Source organism: Pseudophryne corroboree, chromosome 1 (genome assembly GCF_028390025.1).
Source record: "Pseudophryne corroboree isolate aPseCor3 chromosome 1, aPseCor3.hap2, whole genome shotgun sequence".
Classification (NCBI taxonomy): domain Eukaryota; kingdom Metazoa; phylum Chordata; class Amphibia; order Anura; family Myobatrachidae; genus Pseudophryne; species Pseudophryne corroboree.
In genome coordinates this window covers 454,814,634-454,837,039 of record NC_086444.1, presented here as the reverse complement: position 1 = coordinate 454,837,039, position 22,406 = coordinate 454,814,634, and the positions used below count along the sequence as shown (strand labels likewise).

Below are 22,406 nucleotides of genomic sequence, written 5' to 3'. Positions count from 1 at the left end.
TAAAGTCCCGTGCATCACACGCTTTAAATTTTTCTTTTTCTTTTTCTCTGACGTCCTAGTGGATGCTGGGAACTCCGTAAGGACCATGGGGAATAGACGGCTCCGCAGGAGACTGGGCACACTAAAAGAAAGATTTGGTACTACCTGGTGTGCACTGGCTCCTCCCTCTATGCCCCTCCTCCAGACCTCAGTTAGATTTCTGTGCCCGGCCCGAGCTGGTTGCACACTAGGGGCTCTCCTGAGCTCCTAGAAAGAAAGTATATGTTAGGTTTTTTATTTTACAGTGAGACCTGCTGGCAACAGGCTCACTGCAACGAGGGACTAAGGGGAGAAGAAGCGAACCTACCTGCTTGCAGCTAGCTTGGGCTTCTTAGGCTACTGGACACCATTAGCTCCAGAGGGATCGACCGCAGGACCCGTCCTTGGTGTTCGTTCCCGGAGCCGCGCCGCCGTCCCCCTTACAGAGCCAGAAGCATGAAGATGGTCCGGCAAATCGGCGGCAGAAGACTTCAGTCTTCACCAAGGTAGCGCACAGCACTGCAGCTGTGCGCCATTGCTCCTCATACACACTTCACACTCCGGTCACTGAGGGTGCAGGGCGCTGGGGGGGGGGGGGGGGTGCCCTGAGCAGCAATAAAAACACCTTGGCTGGCAAAATAATCACAATATATAGCCCCAGAGGCTATATATGTGATAATTACCCCTGCCAGAATCCATAAAAAAGCGGGAGAAAAGTCCGCGAAAAAGGGGCGGAGCTATCTCCCTCGGCACACTGGCGCCATTTTCTCTTCACAGTGTAGCTGGAAGACAGCTCCCCAGGCTCTCCCCTGTAGTTTTCAGGCTCAAAGGGTTAAAAAGAGAGGGGGGGCACTAAATTTAGGCGCAATATTGTTTATACAAGCAGCTATTGGGGGAAATTCCGCAGTGATCGTGTTTATCCCTACATTATATAGCGCTCTGGTGTGTGCTGGCATACTCTCTCTCTGTCTCCCCAAAGGGCTGTGTGGGGTCCTGTCCTCAGTCAGAGCATTCCCTGTGTGTGTGCGGTGTGTCGGTACGGCTGTGTCGACATGTTTGATGAGGAGGCTTATGTGGAGGCAGAGCAGATGCCGATAAATGGGATGTCGCCCCCTGTGGGCCGACACCAGAGTGGATGGATAGGTGGAAGGTATTAACCGACAGTGTCAACTCCTTACATAAAAGGCTGGATGACGTAACAGCTATGGGACAGCCGGCTTCTCAGCCCGCGCCTGCCCAGGCGTCTCAAAGGCCATCAGGGGCTCAAAAACGCCCCGCTCCCTCAGATGGCAGACACAGATGTCGACACGGAGTCTGACTCCAGTGTCGACGAGGTTGAGACATGTACACAATCCACTAGGAACATCCGTTACATGATCCCGGCAATAAAAAATGTGTTACACATTTCTGACATTAACCCAAGTACCACTAAAAAAGGGTTTTATGTGTGGGGAGAAAAAGCAGGCAGTGTTTTGTTCCCCCATCAAATGAGTGAATGAAGTGTGAAAAAGCGTGGGTTCCCTCGATAAGAAACTGGTAATTTCTAAAAAGTTACTGATGGCGTACCCTTTCCCGCCAGAGAATAAGTTACGCTGGGAGATATCCCCTAGGGTGGATAAGGCGCTCACACGTTTGTCAAAAAAGGTGGCACTGCCGTCTTAGGATACGGCCACTTTGAAGGTACCTGCTGATAATTAGCAGGAGGCTATCCTGAAGTCTGTATTTACACACTCGGGTACTAGACTGAGACCTGCAGATAGTGCTGCTGCAGCGTGGTCTGTAACCCTGTCAAACAGGGATACTATTTTGCGAACATAAGACGTCGTCTTATATATGAGGGATGCACAGAGGGATATTTTGCCGGCTGGCATCCAGAATTAATGCAATGTCCATTCTGTCAGGAGGGTATGAGAGACCCGACACTGGACAGGTGATGCTGACTTTAAAAGGCACATAGAGCCTTATAAGGGTGAGGAATTGTTTGGGGATGGTCTCTGGGACCGCGTATCCACAGCAACAGCTGGGAAGAAAAATTTTTTACCTCGGGTTTCCTCATGGCCTAAGAAAAGCACTGTATTATCAGGTACAGTCCTTTCGGCTTCAGAAAAGCAAGCGGGTCTACACAGAGACGAGGGAAGAGGGAAAAAGCTGCACCAGTCAGCCAGTTCCCAGAATCAAAATTCTTCCCCCGCTTCCTCTGAGTCCACCGCATGACGCGGGGGCTCCACAGGCGTAGCCAGGTACGGTGGGGGGCCGCCTCAAAAATTTCAGCGATCAGTGGGCTCGCTCACAGGTGGATCCCTGGATCCTTCAAGTAGTATCTCAGGGGTACAAGCTGGAATTCGAGGCGTCTTCCCCCCCCCCGCCGTTTCCTCAAATCTGCCTTGCCGACAACTCCCTCAGGCAGGGAGGCTGTGCTAGAGGCAATTCACAAGCTGTATTCCCAGCAGGTGATAGTCAAGGTGCCCCTACTTCAACAAGGACGGGGTTACTATTCCACACTGTTTGTGGTACCGAAACCGGACGGTTCGGTGAGACCCATTTTAAATTTGAAATCCTTGAACACATACATAAAAAAATTCAAGTTCAAGATGGAATCGCTCAGGGCGGTTATTGCAAGCCTGGAGGAGGGGGATTACATGGTATCCTTGGACATCAAGGATGCTTACCTACATGTCCCCATTTACCATCCTCACCAGGAGTACCTCAGATTTGTGGTACAGGATTGCCATTACCAATTCCAAACACTGCCGTTTGGACTGTCCACGGCACCGAGGGTCTTTACCAAGGTAATGGCAGAAATGATGATACTCCTTCGAAAAAAAGGGAGTTTTAATTATCCCGTACTTGGACGATCTCCTTATAAAGGCGAGGTCCAAGGAGCAGTTGTTGGTCGGAGTAGCACTATCTCGGGAAGTGCTACAACAGCACGGATGGATTCTATACATTCCAAAGTCACAGCTGGTTCCTACCACACGCCTACTGTTACTGGGGATGGTTCTGGACACAGAACAGAAAAAAGTGTTTCTCCTGCAGGAGAAAGCCAAGGAGCTGTCATCTCTAGTCAGAGACCTCCTGAAAACAAAAACAGGTATCGGTGCATCACTGGCTGATAACCCTGTCTCCAAGGACCAGGGTATCTCTACTGTGGTGGCTGCAGAGTGCTCATCTTCAAGAGGGCCGCAGATTCGGCATACAGGACTGGGTCCTGGTAACCACGGATGCCAGCCTTCGAGGCCGGGGGGCAGTCACACAGGGAAGAAATTTCCAAGGACTTTGGTCAAGTCAGGAGTCGTCCCAACACATAAATATTCTGGAACTGAGGGCCATTTACAATGCCCTAAGTCTGGCAAGGCCTCTGCTTCAAAACCAGCCGGTACTGATCCAATCAGACAACATCACGGCAGTCGCCCATGTAAACCGACAGGGCGGCACAAGAAGCAGGATGGCGATGGCAGAAGCCACAAGGATTCTCCGATGGGCGGAAAATCACGTCTTAGCACTGTCAGCAGTGTTCATTCCGGGAGTGGACAACTGGGAAGCAGACTTCCTCAGCAGACACGACCGACACCCGGGAGAGTGGGGACTTCATCCAGAAGTCTTCCAACTGTTGGTAAACCGTTGGGAAAGGCCACAGGTGGATATGATGGCGTGCCGCCTAAACAAAAAACTAGATATTGCGCCAGGTCAAGGGACCCTCAGGCAATAGCTGTGGACGCTCTAGTGACACCGTGGGTGTACCAGTCGGTTTATGTATTCCCTCCTCTGCCTCTCATACCAAAGGTACTGAGAATAATAAGAAAACGAGGAGTAAGAACGATACTCGTGGTTCCGGATGGGCCAAGAAGAGCTTGGTACCCAGAACTTACAGAAATAATATCAGAGGACCCATGGCCTTTACCGCTCAGACAGGATCTGCTACAGCAGGGGCCCTGTCTGTTCCAAGACTTACCGCAGCTGCGTTGGACGGCATGGCGGTTGAATTCCGGATCCTAAAGCAAAAGGGCATTCCGAAGGAAGTCATTCCTACGCTGATAAAAGCCAGGAAAGAAATTACCGCAAACCATTATCACCGTATTTGGCGAAAATATGTTGCGTGGTGTGAGGCCAGGAAGGCCCCAACAGAGGAATTTCAGCTGGGTCGTTTTCTGCACTTCCTACAGTCGGGAGTGGCTATGGGCCTAAAATTGGGTTCCATTAAGGTCCAGATTTCGGCTCTGTCGATTTTCTTCCAGAAAGAACTGGCTTCACTGCCTGAAGTTCAGACTTTTTTGTAAAGGGAGTGCTACATATTCAGCCCCCCTTTTGTGCCTCCTGTGGCACCGTGGGATCTCAACGTGGTGTTGAGTTTCCTGAAATCACATTGGTTTGAGCCACTTAAAACTGTGGATCTGAAATATCTCACGTGGAAAGTGGTCATGTTATTGGCCTTGGCTTCGGCCAGGCGTGTGTCAGAATTGGCGGCTTTGTCATGTAAAAGCCCTTATCTGATTTTCCATATGGATAGGGCAGAATTGAGGACTCGTCCCCAGTTTCTCCCTAAGGTGGTATCAGCTTTTCACTTGAACCAACCTATTGTAGTGCCTGCGGCTACTAGGGACTTGGAAGATTCCAAGTTACTGGACGTAGTCAGGGCCGTAAAAATGTATATTTCCAGGACGGCTGGAGTCAGGAAAACTGACTCGTTTTTTATGCTGTATGCACCCAACAAAATAGGTGCTCCTGCTTCTAAGCAGACTATTGCTCGCTGGATTTGTAGCACAATTCAGCTGGCGCATTCTGCGGCTGGATTGCCGCATCCTAAATCAGTAAAAGCCCATTCCACAAGGAAGGTGGGCTCATCTTGGGCGGCTGCCCGAGGGGTCTCGGCTTTACAACTTTGCCGAGCTGCAACTTGGTCAGGGGCAAACACGTTTGCAAAATTCTACAAATTTGATACCCTGGCTGAGGAGGACCTTGAGTTCTCTCATTCGGTGCTGCAGAGTCATCCGCACTCTCCCGCCCGTTTGGGAGCTTTGGTATAATCCCCATGGTCCTTACGGAGTTCCCAGCATCCACTAGGACGTCAGAGAAAATAAGAATTTACTCACCGGTAATTCTATTTCTCGTAGTCCGTAGTGGATGCTGGGCGCCCATCCCAAGTGCGGATTGTCTGCAATACTTGTATATAGTTATTGCCTAACTAAAGGGTTATTGTTGAGCCATCTGTTGAGAGGCTCAGTTGTATTTCATACTGTTAACTGGGTTAAATATCACGAGTTATACGGTGTGATTGGTGTGGCTGGTATGAGTCTTACCCGGGATTCCAAATCCTTCCTTATTGTGTCAGCTCTTCCGGGCACAGTATCCTAACTGAGGCCTGGAGGAGGGGCATAGAGGGAGGAGCCAGTGCACACCAGGTAGTACCAAATCTTTCTTTTAGTGTGCCCAGTCTCCTGCGGAGCCGTCTATTCCCCATGGTCCTTACGGAGTTCCCAGCATCCACTACGGACTACGAGAAATAGAATTACCGGTGAGTAAATTCTTATTTTTTTCTTTTAAACTGGTCTGTTAGGTTTTCATATAAGAACAATTTCTTAATTGCTTAGTTGCAATGCCTTGTGTTGATCACCCTAAAACGGGATGCGTTTAATTTGCCAGTTGTCGGAATCCCAGTGGTCGAGATACAGCCGCCGACAATGCTGGCAGCCGGAATACCGGTGCACTAGGGCTATTCCCACTCATGGGTGTCCACGACAACCATAGAGTGAGAATAGATCCCGTGGTGAGCGCAGTAAGCCACCGAGCCCGCAAGCGGACTCTTATCGTTTGCCCCACTGCCGGCATTCTGGCAGGCAGGTTGCCGCTGTCGGGATATTGGCAGCCAGCATCCTGTGTGCCGGCAAATCGTATGTAACCCCCTAAAACATGCAGCTCCAACAAAGCAACCTGGATTGCTTCAATATACGTAATCTATACAGTAACAACAATGTTTTTAAAGAGAGAGCGCACACAAACAATTTATAGAATCTTTCAATTACATATCCTTTACACATACTTAGAAATACATTAAGAAATATAATTGATATACAAGCACCCACTACCCTGAAAGCATGAATAAATTTGGGGATAAAAAAACCTACTCCATAGGCTCCAGTTTAAAGCACAATAGAATTAAATAACTTTGTTTGGCCAATCATAGTGTTCATCCCATATGACAACTTAAAATACTTGTATTAGGTCTCTCAGGACCTTACAGAGGCCTTTAACCACTTAACTGACGATTTATTTTGCCGAAAACCGTTCCGAAATTGTCGGTTTTTTATGAGTGAATTAGGTGAAAAACATGAATTTAACCCTATCCCAAATGATTTTAGTAAAAAAAAAAAAAGGAAAATAATTATATTTTTCAAACATTGAAACATCGATCAGGAACATTGCGACCATCGGAACATTGCGGCTTTCATTTTGAAAGCCGGGACAGCCTGCAGGTATACAGGGGGGGTCTGGGGGTGGCTTGGGAGGGTTAATTTACACTCTCCAGTGGCTCCCATTGTCTGCAGCCACTGGAGTGGGGGGGGGGGGGGGATCGGCAGCACGGCAGACAGTGCAGTGCAGGGAGGCAGAGGGACCTTCTGGTCCCTCTAACAGCAGCAGTGGAGGGAAGTTTATATGACTGGTCACATCCTGTGCAGCCAGGTCAGATAGATCACTTGCTGGCATGGTCACATCTGATGCGACCATGCCAGGCAAGTGGTTAGCAGAGTCACCCGTTAGTTAGACTAACAAGCATGTGAAGAAGCATTGAATTAAAGACAGGGAATCTTTGTTAGTGAGCACTGAGAAGTCATCAGAATCGGGTGCTGACAGTATTAGCCCCATATTTATGTCCAAGTTTAATTCTTGCTCTAATGATGAAATAAAACCAGTTATTAAGAATTGCTATTTTGAAATTAGATAAAACGTTATTAGTTTGCCTTGATGAACAACACAAAGTAGTTTTTTAAAAAGTTAGGAATTTTAAAAGCTACTTGGTACCGAGCCATTTTGGGTCTGAACAATCTGATAACGCTAATATCCCTAGTGAAAACTGGTTGAGCAAGAATATTCAACCTGTAGGTTGTTATAAATGTAAGAAAATAGGTTGCATTGCGTGCAGCTTCATTAAGAGCACTTAATTCAAGTCCAGTTCACTGGGGCAAACATTTGTTATTCTGAGCCATATTAACTGTCAAACAAGTTATGTGGGTTATCTAGTGCAGGCTTTTTCAACCAGTGTGTCACCGGTTGTAAGGTGTGATGCGGAGTCGGAGACATGGCAGTGTGACATCACAGGTGACGCACGCCGCATCCCATCAGCCCGCCTTCATCCATCACTTCCCGCCCACATCCGCACCTTTGCGCCCAGCCGCATCTGCACCTACCCACCCGTTGCTCAGTGCTTGTTTTGTCTGTGGAGGCCAATGTGTGTGGGGGGGGGGCTTTTTTTTTTTACTGTAGGGGCCAATGTGCGCGTTTTCTTTACTTTTGACTGATGGTGTGCCTTGGCAGTTTTATAATATTGTTTGGTGTGCTGCGCGTTTAAAAAGATTGAGCAGAACAACTCGCACATTGAACACAAGGCTTGAAAACCAAAGGCGTAATGTTCTGAAAGGATTATATTTACATAGTTTGTCTCAAAATGTGAAATTGAAACACAAAGGAGATGTTGGAGTTCTTTGCATACAAGGCAAGTATACAGTTCTACAGCAAGAGGGCGTGAAAGAGAGGCTTTTTTTATGTTTTCTTTCTAAACATATCACCTATGGTTTTAAATTAGTCTGTCGAGATGAATAATAATTTAAATATTTTCTTGCCATGCTTAGGAAGAATACAAATATATATTATAGTAACGTATATTAAGGACACTTTCTGTGGAATAGTTACAGGTACTCAAATATTATAATCTAGAGCTTGCTTATACAATCAATTTAAGTTCTCATACGTGATGAACACTACGATTAGACAAAGAAAAAGTTATTGAATTCAATTGGGCTTTAAACTAGACCCTACGGAGAAGGGTTTTTTATGTCTCAATTTATCCTACGGAGAAGGGTTTTTTATGTCTTAATTTATTCATGCTCCCAGGGTAGTGGGTGTTTGTATAGCAATATTGTTTTTAGTGTATTTTAAAGTATGTGTTAATGCATATTTAATTAAAAGATTATATACTTTGTTTATATATGTGCTCAAATATAACAAAAAGTTTTACAGGAAGGAACTTTTACCATACAGAGTAGTTCCGCCATTCTATATACTCTAATCATGTGATGAAATAAAGTACGGGATGTCTATAAGAAATTGTGCATACTAAAACTGTGTGACCTAAGCATACAATTTTCTCATTGTTTCTTTTTCGTCCACTAGGGGTCACTGGAGGACCCTTGGGATATGGACGTGGTATTAGCAGGGACAGGTACATTTAAATATTTCAATTGGTAATCCCCCGACCCCCTCCATACTCCCAAGGTACCCCAGTGTTTTTTGTGCCTTCACCAGGGATAGGACACGGCGGGGGGGGTGTTTACAGACGCCGCTTCATTACAAGGGAGACCAGTTTTTACTGTGGAGCGGGGCGGTCAGCTCATGCTGCCGCGCCCGCCATGTGTGACAATTACACCATGCTCTCCTGATCAGCCGCGGTCAGTCACACTACCACTGCTAGGTGCCCGCCGATCCCCGCCTCACAGTGCATCCTTGACGGCCTCGGCCAGCTCTCTCTGCTGCCGCGGCACGTAAACACAGACGTTGAGAGTACATGATTTCGCCCGCAGACTGCTGCCGCGGGCCGCACACACAGATGTAGGAACGTCATTTCCCCCCCGGACAGCGCCTGCAGCTGCCGCTGTCCGCCGTAACTTTCTTAGCCACAGTATGCTCCTAGCTCAGGGGGAGATAGCGCTGCCGCCTGCACAGCTCCACAGCCGCAGTAACAAGTGGTGGGGGGACAATATTAAGTACATCACAGGCTATTAAGCCTACATAAGTACACAATAAGCCAGGTGGCCAAGAGGGTTAATACAGGGTAATAACCCTATGAAAGTGGAGGGCAAATTTACAGTTGTTCCTAACGTCTACTGTATAGGAAAGGCTAAAGCACATGGTGTGGACACCATTTTCTCATGACTTCCTGTTTCTTCCTATAGGAATTGGGTGTCGATCCTACAACACACGGCCAGCAGAGGGGGCATGGGTGTTAGTAGGACATTAGTGAAGCACAGTTCTAGGTTAGTACCATCTGAGCTGCCAGAGTGGGCTCAGGATATGTCAAGGACTTTGCAGAGTTTACAAAAGTCCAGGTATAGCTCAATTATTCAAAGTCATCACTGTTTGTCTCATAATTGACTGGTTTCAGCTATGTTGCATTCTGACGATTCAATGCCAGACCTTATATCTCAGGAGGAACAGCAGGAAGGTGAATTGGGCCAGGAGTCAGATAGCGAAGTTACTGATAGCCCGGCCATTGATAATCTCATCAGGGCAGTATACCAGGTGCTACTGAGACTGAGGAACCTCTATCAAATGATGAGGTTTTATTTGCTAAAAAACAGAGGGCAACTGTGTTTTCCTTATTCAGATTCTCTTAATAAGCTGTTAACGGAAGCGTGGAAAAATCCAGATAAACTGTTATCTATGCCTAGGCGCTTTCTGTCGAACTACCCGTTCCCAGAGTCTATGACAACTAAATGAGAAAATCCACCAACCGTGGATTCCTCTGTTTCAAAACTTTTAAAGAAGTTAACCATTCCAGTCCCAGCTGCAACGACTCCTTAAAGACCTGTCAGAGTGTAAGCTAGAAGCTATGCTAAAGTCAATGTATACAGCAGTAGCGTTGTTGCTTAGACCTGCTTTAGTTGGAGTTTGGGTTAACAAGGCTGTAGTTGCATGTGCAACACAGCTCAAGTTAGGCCTACAACAGGATCTTTCCTTAGACCAGCTTATACTTCTTGCTGATCACATTTGTGAATTGGCTGAGTATTTAGGTACGGCTTCTATGGACGTCAGTTCTCGGCTTTCAGCTTCATTAGTTACGGTCCGACGGGCGCTTTGGCTGCGTTCTTGGCAGGCCGAGGCAGAGTCAAAACGAGGAATGGAAGCATTGTCTTACACTGGCGATATGTTATTTAGTCCTGAATTGGACAAATACATTTCTCAGGCTACAGGGGGAAAGTCTTTTTTTCCTGCCATTGCCCGCACCAGTTCCTAAAAGGAAATACGCTGGACCAGCTTTCAAATCTTTTAGACCTCCGTCCTTTCAAGGCCGTGCTAGATTAACGACCATACAGAGTAGTCGTGGTAGATGACGTGGTTTTCAACAAACCACTAACCGTCGCCAGGGCACAAAGGCCGCTGACAAGCCAGCGGCATAACGGGATTCTAGCCCATCTCGGATCTTCAGTTGTGGGAGCACGCCTTCAGACGTTTCACTTGGTGTTTTTTCAGACATCCACAGATGGGTATATCCGCAATTTAGTGTTCAAAGGTTACAAAATAGAGTTTGATTGTCTACCACCATTGTGGTTTTTCAAGACAGGTCTGCCTGTGTCAGGAGACCAAAAGGCGGTTCTGCAAAGCGTGATTCAGTCTCTCGTAGATTCAGCAGTTTTGATTCAGATTCTATTTGCTACAGATTCAAGATGGAATCCCTGCGGTTAGTGATTGCAGGTTTAGAACCACAGGAATTCATAATTTCGCTGGATCTCAAGGATGCGTACTTACACATTCCAATTTGGCCACCACATCAGGCGTACTTAAGGTTTGCAGTACAACAAAACCATTATCAATTTCAGACACTACCGTTTGGCCTCTCATCAGCGCCTTGGGTATTCACAAAGGTGATGTCTGTGATGATAGCTCATCTCAGATCCCTGGGAGTGATAATAGTTGCGTATTTAGACGACCTCATCAAGGCTCCATTTCAACAAATACTCCTTCAATATGCCTTATTGATGTACAGTGTACTAGTTCAGCATGGTTGGATTGTCAACTTCAAGAAATCGAGCCTGGAGAATTCTCAGAGAATTCAATTCCTAGGAATGATTCCGGATACGGTGGATCATCGAATTTACCTGCCAGAACAGAAAGCACAAAGTATTCGTCATCTGGTACAGTTAGTGCTCAAACCACGGACAGTCTCTGTGCACTTGTGCATTCGACTGTTGGAAAAGATGGTGGCGTCTTTCGAAGCGCTCCAGTTCGTAAGATTTCACTCACGTCCTTTTCAACTGGATCTTCTCGCACTGTGGTCAGGCTCTCATCTACAGGTTCATCAGATGGTGCGCTTGTCTCCAAGGGCCAGAGTATCACTACTCTGGTGGCTCCATATACACAATCTCACTGAGGGAAAAAGGCTTGGAGTGTGGAATTGGATAATTCTAACGACGGACGCAAGTCTCAGAGGTTGGGGAGCAGTGGTCCTACATTGTCAGCTTCAGGGTCTATGGTCATCCCAAGAAAGATTGCTGCCAATAAATGTTCTGGAACTCAGGGCAATTTACAATGCGCTGCGACAGGCAGTTCACATACTCCAGTCTCAAGTTGTTCTTTGAGTCAGACAACGCGACGGCGGTCACATACGTCAAAAAACAAGGAGGGACTCGAAATCGCATGGCCAGGCAAGAAGTTGCTTGAATCCTGAATTGGGCCAAGCATCACCAAGTGATATTATCGGCAGTGTTCATTCCAGGGGTGGACAACTGGGAAGCAGATTATCTCAGTCGTCAGGATTTTCATCCAGGAGAATGAGCCTTAGATTCAGAAGTGTTCCAGATGTTATTCCACCGGTGGGGTTACCCACAGGTGGTTCTAACGGCATCTCAACAAAATCATCAGACACCTAAGTATGTGTCCAGAACAAGAGATCCAAAGGCAGTGGCAGTGGATGCTCTCACAATAGCGTGGCCATACAGCCTAGTGTATCTATTTCCACCATTTCCGCTGCTTCCTCGGTTGCTAAAGCGGATCAAAAGAGAATCCACGACCGTCGTAGTGGCGCCTCATTGGCCTCGGAGAGCGTGGTTCTTGGATCTATGTGGTCTACTCGCAGATGATCCGTGGCCGCTTCTGCTACGTCCGGACCTACTACAACAGGGTCCGTTACTTTACCCTGATTTAGCGCGGCTGCGTTTGACGGGTGGCTGTTAAAACCATTCTCAAGACGAGAGGGCATTCTAGAGTCTGTTATACCAACCATGTTACGTCCTAGGAAGCCAGTTACAGCAGCTCATTATCACAGAACTTGGCGAGCTTATATAGGTTTGTGTGAAGCTCAGAAGTTTCCGACATCCTCTTTCAAGTTATGCCATCTTTTGCTATTTTTACAGGCGGGGTTAGATGGAGGACTACGTTTAGCTACATTAAAGGTGCAAGTCTCTGCCTTGTCAATTTTCTTTCAAAGGCGTTTTGCTCTTTTGCCAACAGTTCACACTTTACTGCAAGGTGTCCTTAGAGTTCAACCTCCATTTTTTACCACCTACAGCTCCATGGGACTTGAATCTAGTTTTAGATTTTTTACAGTCTTCAATTTTTGAACCCTTACAACACGTGGAAGTTAAGTTTCTAACTTGGAAAACAGTGTTTCTCTTAGCCTTCGCTTCGGCAAGGCGTGTTTCAGAGTTAGGTGCGTTGTCATGCAAACCACCGTATCTGGTGTTTCATGATGACAGAGCGGAACTTAAGACTAATCCTGCTTTTCTACCAAGGTAGTATCATCTTTTCACATCAATCAACCAATCGTAGCTCCTGTTTTTTCAGACTGTTCAGGAACTCCAGCTACTTTGGATGTGCTACGTGCTCTTCGTGTTTATGTAGCCCGAACATCAACAGTATGTAAAACGGATACATTGTTTCTCTATGATGCAGTCAAGATAGGTTGGCCAGTTTCCAAACAGACCTTGGCTAGATGGATTAAGCTGACCATTTGTCAAGCTTACTTGCACACTAGTCTACAACCGCCTGCATCTATTTCAGCACATTCCACGTGTTCGGTGGGATCATGGGCAGCAGGTCGTGGAGCTTCCACGACGCAACTTTGCCGTGCAGCTACATGGTCATCAGTGCACATGTTTGTGCGCTTTTACAAGTATGATACGTTTGCGGAACTAGCTTTGGGCGTCTAGTGTTGCAGGTGCCAACCTGCTTTCCCACCCAAGGGAGAAACTTTGGTACGTCCCAAGAGTACTCCAGTGATCCCTAGTGGATGAAAAAGAAAATAGGATTTTGGTACTTACCAGATAAATCCTTTTCTTTGAATCCAAAGGGGGCACTGGACGCTCACCCAGAGCAGTTTCACCTGGCTTGTGGTTAGTTCAGTAAATCTTATGGTAACACATTATCACCTGCTTGTTGAAATGTTAAGGTGATTGTTATCTATTGTCGTGTCAACTTTCTAGTTGTCCATTATGTGTCAACTTTATAGTTGTCTGTTTGTTATAATGTTATATGTAACTCTCCATTATCCATCCTCTCTATCGCTCCTGTTCGGCTCAGTAAAAAACACTGAGGTACCTTGGGAGTATGGAGGAGGTGGAGGGGTACTAATGTAAATGTTCCTGTCCCTGCTAATGCCCCGTCCATATCCCAAGAGTACTCCAGTGCCCCCTGTGGATTCAAAGAAAATGATTTATCTGGTACTGTTAGTACCAAAATCCTATTTTTACTTATCTGAAATCTCATCCTGATTGTTTAGTAGGGCATATGCTGTTATGAGCTTGATATTAAACAACATTACACTAATACCCCTTTTCCACTTACGATCACGGGTCGCAGCCGGGAGCCTGACACGGGAGCTGCCCCCTGCTGCGACCCGTGCTCGTCCCCTTTCCCATCAGCAGTCACAACCCGGCATATGCCGGGTTGGTGACGCTTCTAGTGACGCGGCAGGGGCGGCGCAGGGAGATCACATGATCTCCCAGCGCCGCCCTTCCATACAGTGTAAACGGGAGCCGTGTCGCATCGACACGGCTCCCGTTTACACTAGAACCCTACCCGGATCATTCCCGTGTCCTACCCAGGTAAATAGCCGGGTAGGATTCACGGGTCACTTGATCCGGGTTGACCCTTTTCCACTTGCCAAAAACACGGGTAAATGCGCGCCCCCGTGCATTTACCCGTGTTTTTTGAGCTAGTGGAAAAGGGGTATAAAACTCAATATCGCACTAATAACATTGACTATAATTTTTTATTTAACAGCTTCACTATAATGAGAATCGTACATTCATGCTGTTTGATGATGAGACTGACGAGGAAGATACTGTAATTCAAGATGAGGAGGAGGAGGATGATGAGGAAGATCCTGACATTGAGGGGTATACTGTGACCATTAACTACTTTCATTAAATGTCTTTTGCTTATTGAAACTTCTACAAATATAGATCTGCTGCAAGGACAGATGCATCACTGATAACCTTAAAGCAGGTCCTTGGTACAGTAATAACAAATGAGTGGCAGTTCCAGGTTTTGCCTATATTCTCACATTCACACAGAGTAGGTATTAGTTCATATAATGCTAAATTTTGATGGTGAAACAATAGGCTATTCTCCATGCAATTTTTCTATCACCAATAAAGCCTTGAGTCTAACCTCTGTCCTGCCTGCTGGAAAAATTAAGAGGGAATTAAGAGCTACAACACGCTTGTTTTCATATACTTGGCTTCTAATGTTAATTGGCTGGGGCAATGTCCCAACTGACCTTCCTGAAAAAGTATTCTAACTCAGTAGTAGGGGGGAGGTGGAATGTAATTGCAATACCATTGGTCGGGATGCCGGCGTACAAGAGACCGTCGCCAGAATCCCACCAACTGGTTAAATGCTGGTTAACTGGAATCTTAACACCCCCCTGTATTCCTACTCAGTTGGTTGGTCCAGGCCACCATCCGAGTGGGAATAAAACCTGTGGTGAGCTCAGGTTCCAGCCAACGGTATATGGGCAAAGTGGTTTGCAGCCTTACTAGCCGTACTTTGCCACTATTTAAGTCTCGCATATCTCCCAGGAGCATGAATAGAATTTTTTCTTCACTCCTTCATACTGCTTCTATCCCAGCTGTGTCTTACGCCCATCTTTTATCCTATGATTTTTCCATATGGTCAGCGTACAGCTGGCTTCGTTCCAGTGATCGTGACAAGCAAAAAAATGTGTGCGTCCCAGGGACCCATCACAGATTATGGGGGGGGGGGGGGGGCGGTAGAGGTAGGGAAAAGCTGATTAGAGCTGGAGGTAGAGGCAGGGAGAAGTTAGGGCAGCTCTGGGGGTAGAGGGGTTAAGGGCAGGCAGTGCTAAAGGTAGGGAGGAGGTAAGTACAGACAGCAGTTGGGATAGTGCTAAGGGGCTACGGGGGAGTTAGTCACTAAGGGTAGATAGCAGCTGGTGTATGGGGGGCAAGGAGAGGGTTAGGGGTAGACAGCACTCTGGTTAAGGAGGAGGAGGCAGTCCCGCCCTCTGTTGGGGGTCTCCGTGAGGTGAGGCATCGGCCTGTCTGGATCACTAATCCAGGGGGCAGTGCGCTCACGTGACTCTTTCCTCCCAGCTTCCCAATGCCGGTGGCATAGCAGCGCGGTCTGTGGAGAACTGTGGGGTGGTACTGAGGCCATGGGAATAGGAATTCCAGTAGCTCTCCAATATTGGCGTAGGCTGCAGCTACTGCTCGCCGCGGGAGGGACTAGTGGGTGGGCGGATGGAGGTGGAACATTTTAATCCTGAGAGTGGCTCCCTGCTGGCGGCATATGTACTTTTAAAAAAAGGGTGGGTCCCTGGGAACGTGCTCCACTAAGATTGGCTACAGGTTTAAATTAATGAATCCACCTGAGAGAGAGTGGGCAATACACAGATCGTAGTGTATGTATATAGTTAGCTTAGTCGGAGGCAATACAAACAGCCCCTTACAAATGAATGAAATGGGAGTGAACAGAAAATAATATACAGTGCACTATATAAAGGGCTATACTGTACAGAGCATAATAATGGGGTGGAAGGGAGTGTGTAATGGAGTGTGATTACCAGAAGCACTGCCTGACCACACTATCTGAACCCCGGGACTCACCACCACCTCGGCTGTTGTGTCAGTAGCAGCTCCTAGAAAGCGTGTGTGGTGCATAGGCAGGCCAGACAGGGAGTTACAGCGGGATGCAGCCGCGCCTCACCCAAAAGAGCCCAGCAGGAGCAGTCAAGACATCTGCACTCCTGGCCATCACAGCAGTACGTCACGTGCGTGGAAGTCTCGTCGACCGTACTCCATGCTGGGTTATGATAGCAAGTCCAGGTCCTCCAACCGATGCACGAGGCAGTGGACAGCAAATGCAGGAAGTCTCCGGTCCCCAGTTCACGGCAGCGGGATAGACGCCGCCACGTCCCCTGCAGACTTGAGGTCCCGGCGTATGGCAGGGCAGTAGGCCGCACCCCCCAGCTCCGCGTTCTACACTGCCCATGGTGGGCTGGCACTAGAGGTAGGTGAGAGAGTAAGAGGTCACCACGTCTTCCTCAGCCGGCTGCCAGGCCACGCCTGACGACAGGTTTAATGAATGATGTCTCCCTTGCCCGGCTGGCTCATCCTTCACTTTTATAGTCCTCTCTACAGCCGGGCAAGGGAGACATCATTCATTAAACCCATTTTTTTTAAACTGAGTGCCTTGTCCTCAGTATCTGGTAAAATATAGTGCATTTTTGCGACCACTGCGTTCAGTGTCTAGACTGAATAGCAGGGCACTGTAATGCATCAATCCAACAGTCTGAGAGCCACTTTGAGGCTCAGACTCGCTGCTTGTTTCATCCCTACTGGAACACAGCCTAATGCGTTTGGCATTTTGAGGTAATACCAATGTAAAAGAAAGGGTGGTGGAGGCATAAATATCCCTTTGAGGGACCTACTTGGAGGATGCAGGATCAATCGGATTCTGCACACTTAACTCGGACTGACGAATAACCATAGCTCTCTGCATAACAGAAGCACCTGCAATGTGCATCCTTCTCTTTAGTTCTACAGGGTTCTGTTCCTTCTGCCTTCTACCTTCACAGCCTCCAAATTTGATGCATCTCCTACATGCATCTTACTGGGCAGTACAAATAGTGTAATGGTTATCATTAATGCCTCACAGTACTGAGGTAGTGGGTTCAATTCCCATCATGGTTGTAACTGTGTGGAGTTTGTATATTCTCCCTGTACTTGCGTGGGTTTCCTCCAGATAGCCGGGTTCCCTCCCACACTCCAAAAATATACTGGTAGGTTCATTTTCTCCCAATATAAATTAGCCGTATTGTGTAAGTGTGTGTGTGTGTGTGTACATGTGTTCATGTGTTTTGGGCAGAGTAGATGGGCCAAGTGGTTATCTGCCGTTAAATTCTGTTTTTGTTGAGGACTCTCCAGTCCAGCTTTCCCAGCGGTGCCTTAGAGAGGGAGACTGTACACACTTCTGTTTTCAAGGCAATATCCTCTTGCTCTCTCCCTCATAGATGGAGAGCTGTTTTGTGTTTTGCCTCTTTTAGGGAAGCTGTTTTGTTTCTTTCTCTCTGGCCAATATAGAGGGTGATAAGTAAGGCTTGTCCTCTTGTAGAAACTAGCAGGGTAGGGCAGATTTATGGGCCCTACACATTAGGCGATATGCTGTCAAAGATGCTCCAGGCCGATACGGGCGACCCGGCGTGAAGTTTCTTCACTCCCCCTGTCACCCGGCACCGTAGCAACGCATGCTAATATGGACGAGATTGTCCATATTGGCCTGCATGTATAAGCGACTCGGCACCAACAATGAACGAACGCGGGGCCGCACATGGTTCATCGTTGGTGCATACACACTCAAAGATATGAACGATATCTCGTTCATATCTTTCAGTGATATCGCCTAATGTGTAGGGCCTATTAGTCTTCATTCCAGGGCGTGGGCATTTCCTAGTCTTTACAACCTCTGTGCAATCAGTTACCTGTAGTACAGTAGGTCACCAGTTGACTACATTACATTAAATTTCCCACGATACCTACCAGGAAAAGAAACCCTTCATTCAGTGCAATAGTACTAGAGTCGATCTGCTCCCTGCATTGTTCCCTCTTTACTTTCAAATTAGACTACTGGAGTTTGTTACTAGCAAGTATTTTTTTATTTTTTGTTGGAGCTAACTTCCAGTTAAGTGCTTACTTAAAACAAATATTTTGGATAATAACCTATAATCATATGTTTGAAAATAGGTTATTGCGTTAACACTCATAAATCTCACGTGGGGTTTTCATTTGGACCATCTAAATAACATATTCAATAGAATCTCAATGTTTACGTTGACAGCTTGGCATTACATGAAACCAGAGTTGCATTTTAGTGTACTTTTCCCTTCAGCTGCCTTTCTTAAAGCATGGATAAATAAAATATGATAAAATGCTTGTTTACTTCTTCACCTTGCCTTAATACTCAGATTAATGTGTATCTCCAGGTTTAGTGTTGAGAATGCTTTTGTAGATGAGAAAGAAGAAGCATGCTTATCTCTGGGTGAGATCGCCTTAAACGCCAGGTAACATTTTGCTCCACTTTGCCTCTTGTTCTCGACAACATATATATGATCCTTCATGCTCTATCTCCCTTTCTTCTTCCCAATTTCATATTCTTACTAAAAGGAACTGTACAAGTGGTAATATTGATGTTTTTTCTTCCCTTCCCATTACTTTTTATTTTTTGTATTGTCTTCTGTGGCCATTGTCCTGGCTGACAATAACATATACATTCTTCATCTCTATAAGAACCACATTCTCCTTTATTTCCCATCTCTCCTCATTATTCCTTTTTTTTTATTTCTCTACATGTAACTTTTGCTTGATTTTTGATTTTGGGTTCATGATACACTTTTTATCTTTGCTTTCTTTTTTTATATATATATTGTGCTTTCAATTTTTCCTTCAGCTCTTCATTTTTCCTTTATCTTGACTCATGCTTCCATGAAGTACAGAAGCATATTGAGGTAAGGACGACTATTTTTCCCAATGGGTAAAGGTCCAGCTATTCCCTGTGATGCAGCTCACTTGGCATATAATTGATCTTAAACTGCTCACCGTAACCGTCCCATTAGTGTGGAATATTAATAAAGGGAAATGCTGGATGAGTGATTTAATTGTCTTTTTTTTTTTCTCCTTTGTGCAATAGAATTCAGATTATTCACCTGTTAATGAGTAGAGTCTGAAACAAATTCTTAGGGGGCCAGTCTATTAGCTGAGAGTTGCCTTGTACAGCATTTTACCGCAAGTATTGTGCCGGAGACCAATTCATCTAGAAGAACTGCAGTGAGCATTGCACCATTAAATAAAGATCAGCATCGCTCATTTTTTCTTGTTGTGATCATCTCTCATCTAATAGAATATCCCCCTAATTTAATATACTGTCCTAATATCAGTATTGTATGAGATGGATGTGTGGTTGGACCTAGGTTTCCCTTGCACTTTACTAGTGTTTCTTATGTGGGGTACACTGGGCTCCACAAGTCTGGACAATGGGGTGTAGAGTAGGATCTTGATCCGAGGCACCAACAGGCTCAAAGCTTTGACTGTTCCCAGAATGCACAGCGCCGCCTCCTCTATAACCCCGCCTCCCTGCACAGGAGCTCAGTTTTGTAAGTTGGTGCTGCAGTAAGCAGGCACTTAACAGAGGGGCTGCTCCAAGCAGCCCTAAGAAAAGCTTTTTATGAGGTAAAAAGTGAAGACTTCAAGGGCAGCAGCGGTGGTAAATGTCTTGTGACATTCACTGCTGCAGCTCAAGCTCTCCCCAGCGGCGCTGTACACTCCCGAGTCCTGGTTGCCGGGTACCTACAGCGGAGGCTCCTGTTTTCTTCATTTTAGACACACGGCTGGGGCTCTCCAGGATCGCGTGGCCGCGCTTCGGGAGGTGGTAAGTGGGTCCCGCTCGCGGGACCTGGTCTTTATCGCGATCCGGCGCGGTCAGTGGGAGGCGGGCCGCGCGCGCTGACGATGGACACTGTGGATACAGGCGATCCCACTAGATCACCAGGGCATGGGCGCAGGTCAGGTTTTCTCTTAAAACCGATTTTAATATCGCCCACAGTACCCGGTGGTTTTGCCAGCAAGGGGGATAAGGCTTAGACCTGAACCCCCAGCCCCAGGGCGCCATTTCCAGCAAGTGTTCCCGCCCTGGAGCTACATCTCTGTCTTTCCTCACTCCCTGTCAGTGTCTGCGGCGCCATTACTCCTCAGCTCACTGTTCCTGGGACTGCTTGGGCAAATCCTCCTATGTAAAGCCGCCTGGTTGTCAGTGCTGTGACTTTACATGACACTTAAGTATTCTATCTGCCTTTTTAGTCAGTGTTAGTAAGAAAGAGTGCATTTAGTCAGGGGTTTATAGTACAATTACCCTGTGATATACATCCAGTATCTTACTGTGTAGTGTTATATCTATTGACTATATAGCTGTGTAAGCTAGTCCAGTGCAGTATTGTCTGTAATAACCTCTGCATTGTACAAACTGTGACTATTTGTGTGTGCATTGATAGCTGAGTGGTGTCCATCTCGTGTCTTTCACTCAACTTGCTATCCCTATATTCTATAACCTGAGGGGGCGTGGTGCGTCAGGTGTTCTTTAATATAGTATTTTCACAAAGATATACTGTATTACGTATTAGTCACCATATATTTCCTTTATCTCTGCTGGTGCTGACTACACTGCGCAGGGGTTTGGGTTTAGGGATATAATTCTGCTAATAATTGTACTGTGTTACCTCATACTGCAAGTTATATCATGTCTGCTTCTGAGGGTAACGGTTCTGGGGCGGAACACACTGCTGGTGTTGCTGAAGCCACAGGCACATATGGGGAGAATATAGCAGCTGTGGGCTCTGGTTCTGGGGGCTCCTTGCCCCCCAGTGGGACTGTGGCAACGGAGGCACATACTGACCCTCCGTGGGCCGCTTTTTCCACGCTTCTGCATACGCTAGTTCATAAACTAACACCCCCTATGGGATCACCAATGCCGGTACAACCGTATGTGGTCCCTGCAGCTAACCCGCCGCGGGCGGACGATTTATCTGCTCAATTAAAGAAGTTGAACCAGTCCCTGACTACTAAAAAGTCTGACTAACGCTCGCCTAGGTCCAAGAGGTTCTGTAAGCCAGCGCTCGTCTCCTCACAATCCACTGCTGTCACTGACACCTCGTCTGATGAAGACAGCACATACACTGACCCCACAGGTTCTGACTCGGATACGGCTGATGGGGAGGGTAGTTCACATGTGGATGTTTCTGATCTTTTGGAGGCTATTAAGTTAATTCTGCAGATTACGGATGATCCCGAGCCATCCGTTAACTCCTAAGAAACTAGATAGGTTCAAGCGTCAGAAGGTGATTAAACAAGTTTTACCTCACTCTGACCACCTAGTGTATATACGTCAGGAACCCTGGCAAAGCCCGGGTACGAAGTTTGTACCTCAAAAGAAGATGCTGGCTCGCTATCCCCTCGCGCCAGAGCTGTCTAAGAATTGGGAAACGCCTCCTCCAGTAGACTCACATGTGGCTAGGATGGTGGTTTCCTCAGCTCTACCTGTCACTACCGTCACGTCTCTAAAAGAGCCTACAGATAAACGTGTCGAGGGTTGTCTAAAAGCGATTTACACCCTCACGGGTGCTGCACAAAGGCCCACTATTGCAGCTACATGGGCGGCAGAGGCTATTAAAGCATAGGCCTTGGAGTTAGAGGCTGAAATCTCCTATGACCATGCTAGACAATGCTTGTCGTATATTGTCACAGTTTCTCGCTATATTAAAGAGGCGGCTTCTGATGCCGGTATCCTAGCAGCCAAGGCCTCTACTACGTCAATCCTGGCTCGCAGGATATTGTGGCTGAGATCCTGGTCTGTGGATCTGGACTCGAGAAAAACCCTGGAGGTACTCCCTTTCAAGGGGGATATTCTGTTTGGGGAGGACTTAAATAAGATAGTGGCTGACTTGGCTACTGCCAAAACTGCCTGTCTGCCTAATACAGCTCCTTCTGTGTCGAAGGCCAAAGGCACGTCCTTTCGCCCCTTTTGTCCTTCAGGTAAAGCAAAAGGTCAGGCATACCATAAGCAGGCCCGCACTTCCAAACCTGGTAAAGCAAAGCCCAAAAGAGCCTGGGCTGCCCGTCAGCCAGCAGCCAAGACCGATGAGCCTGCTGCATGACGGGGCGGGCCTCCCCCTGGGGGATCCCAGGGTGGGGGGCCGGCTTCTAGGGTATACCCAGGAATGGTTGAAGACCACTTCAGATGCCTGGGTACGGGAAGTCGTCACTCGAGGTTACGCCATAGCCTTCAAAAACCGACCCCCTCATCGATTTTGCCAGACAGACGTCCCGTCGGACCAGACAAAGGCAAACACTCTGCATTCGGTGCTACAGACCCTCCTGGATACAGGAGTCGTA

At 47.0% G+C, this 22,406-nt stretch overlaps 1 protein-coding gene across 2 annotated transcripts in view; it reads left to right on the top strand.

The window, feature by feature from the left end:
• IPO4 (importin 4) overlaps positions 1-22,406 on the top strand; it is a 272,271-nt gene that overhangs the window by 215,048 nt on the left and 34,817 nt on the right. For both annotated transcript variants that reach the window (XM_063913651.1, XM_063913652.1), the window contains exons 19-21: positions 14,227-14,342; positions 18,449-18,526; positions 18,913-18,970. In XM_063913651.1, the coding sequence (XP_063769721.1) occupies positions 14,227-14,342; positions 18,449-18,526; positions 18,913-18,970 (252 nt within the window). The remainder of the gene's footprint in view (positions 1-14,226; positions 14,343-18,448; positions 18,527-18,912; positions 18,971-22,406) is intronic.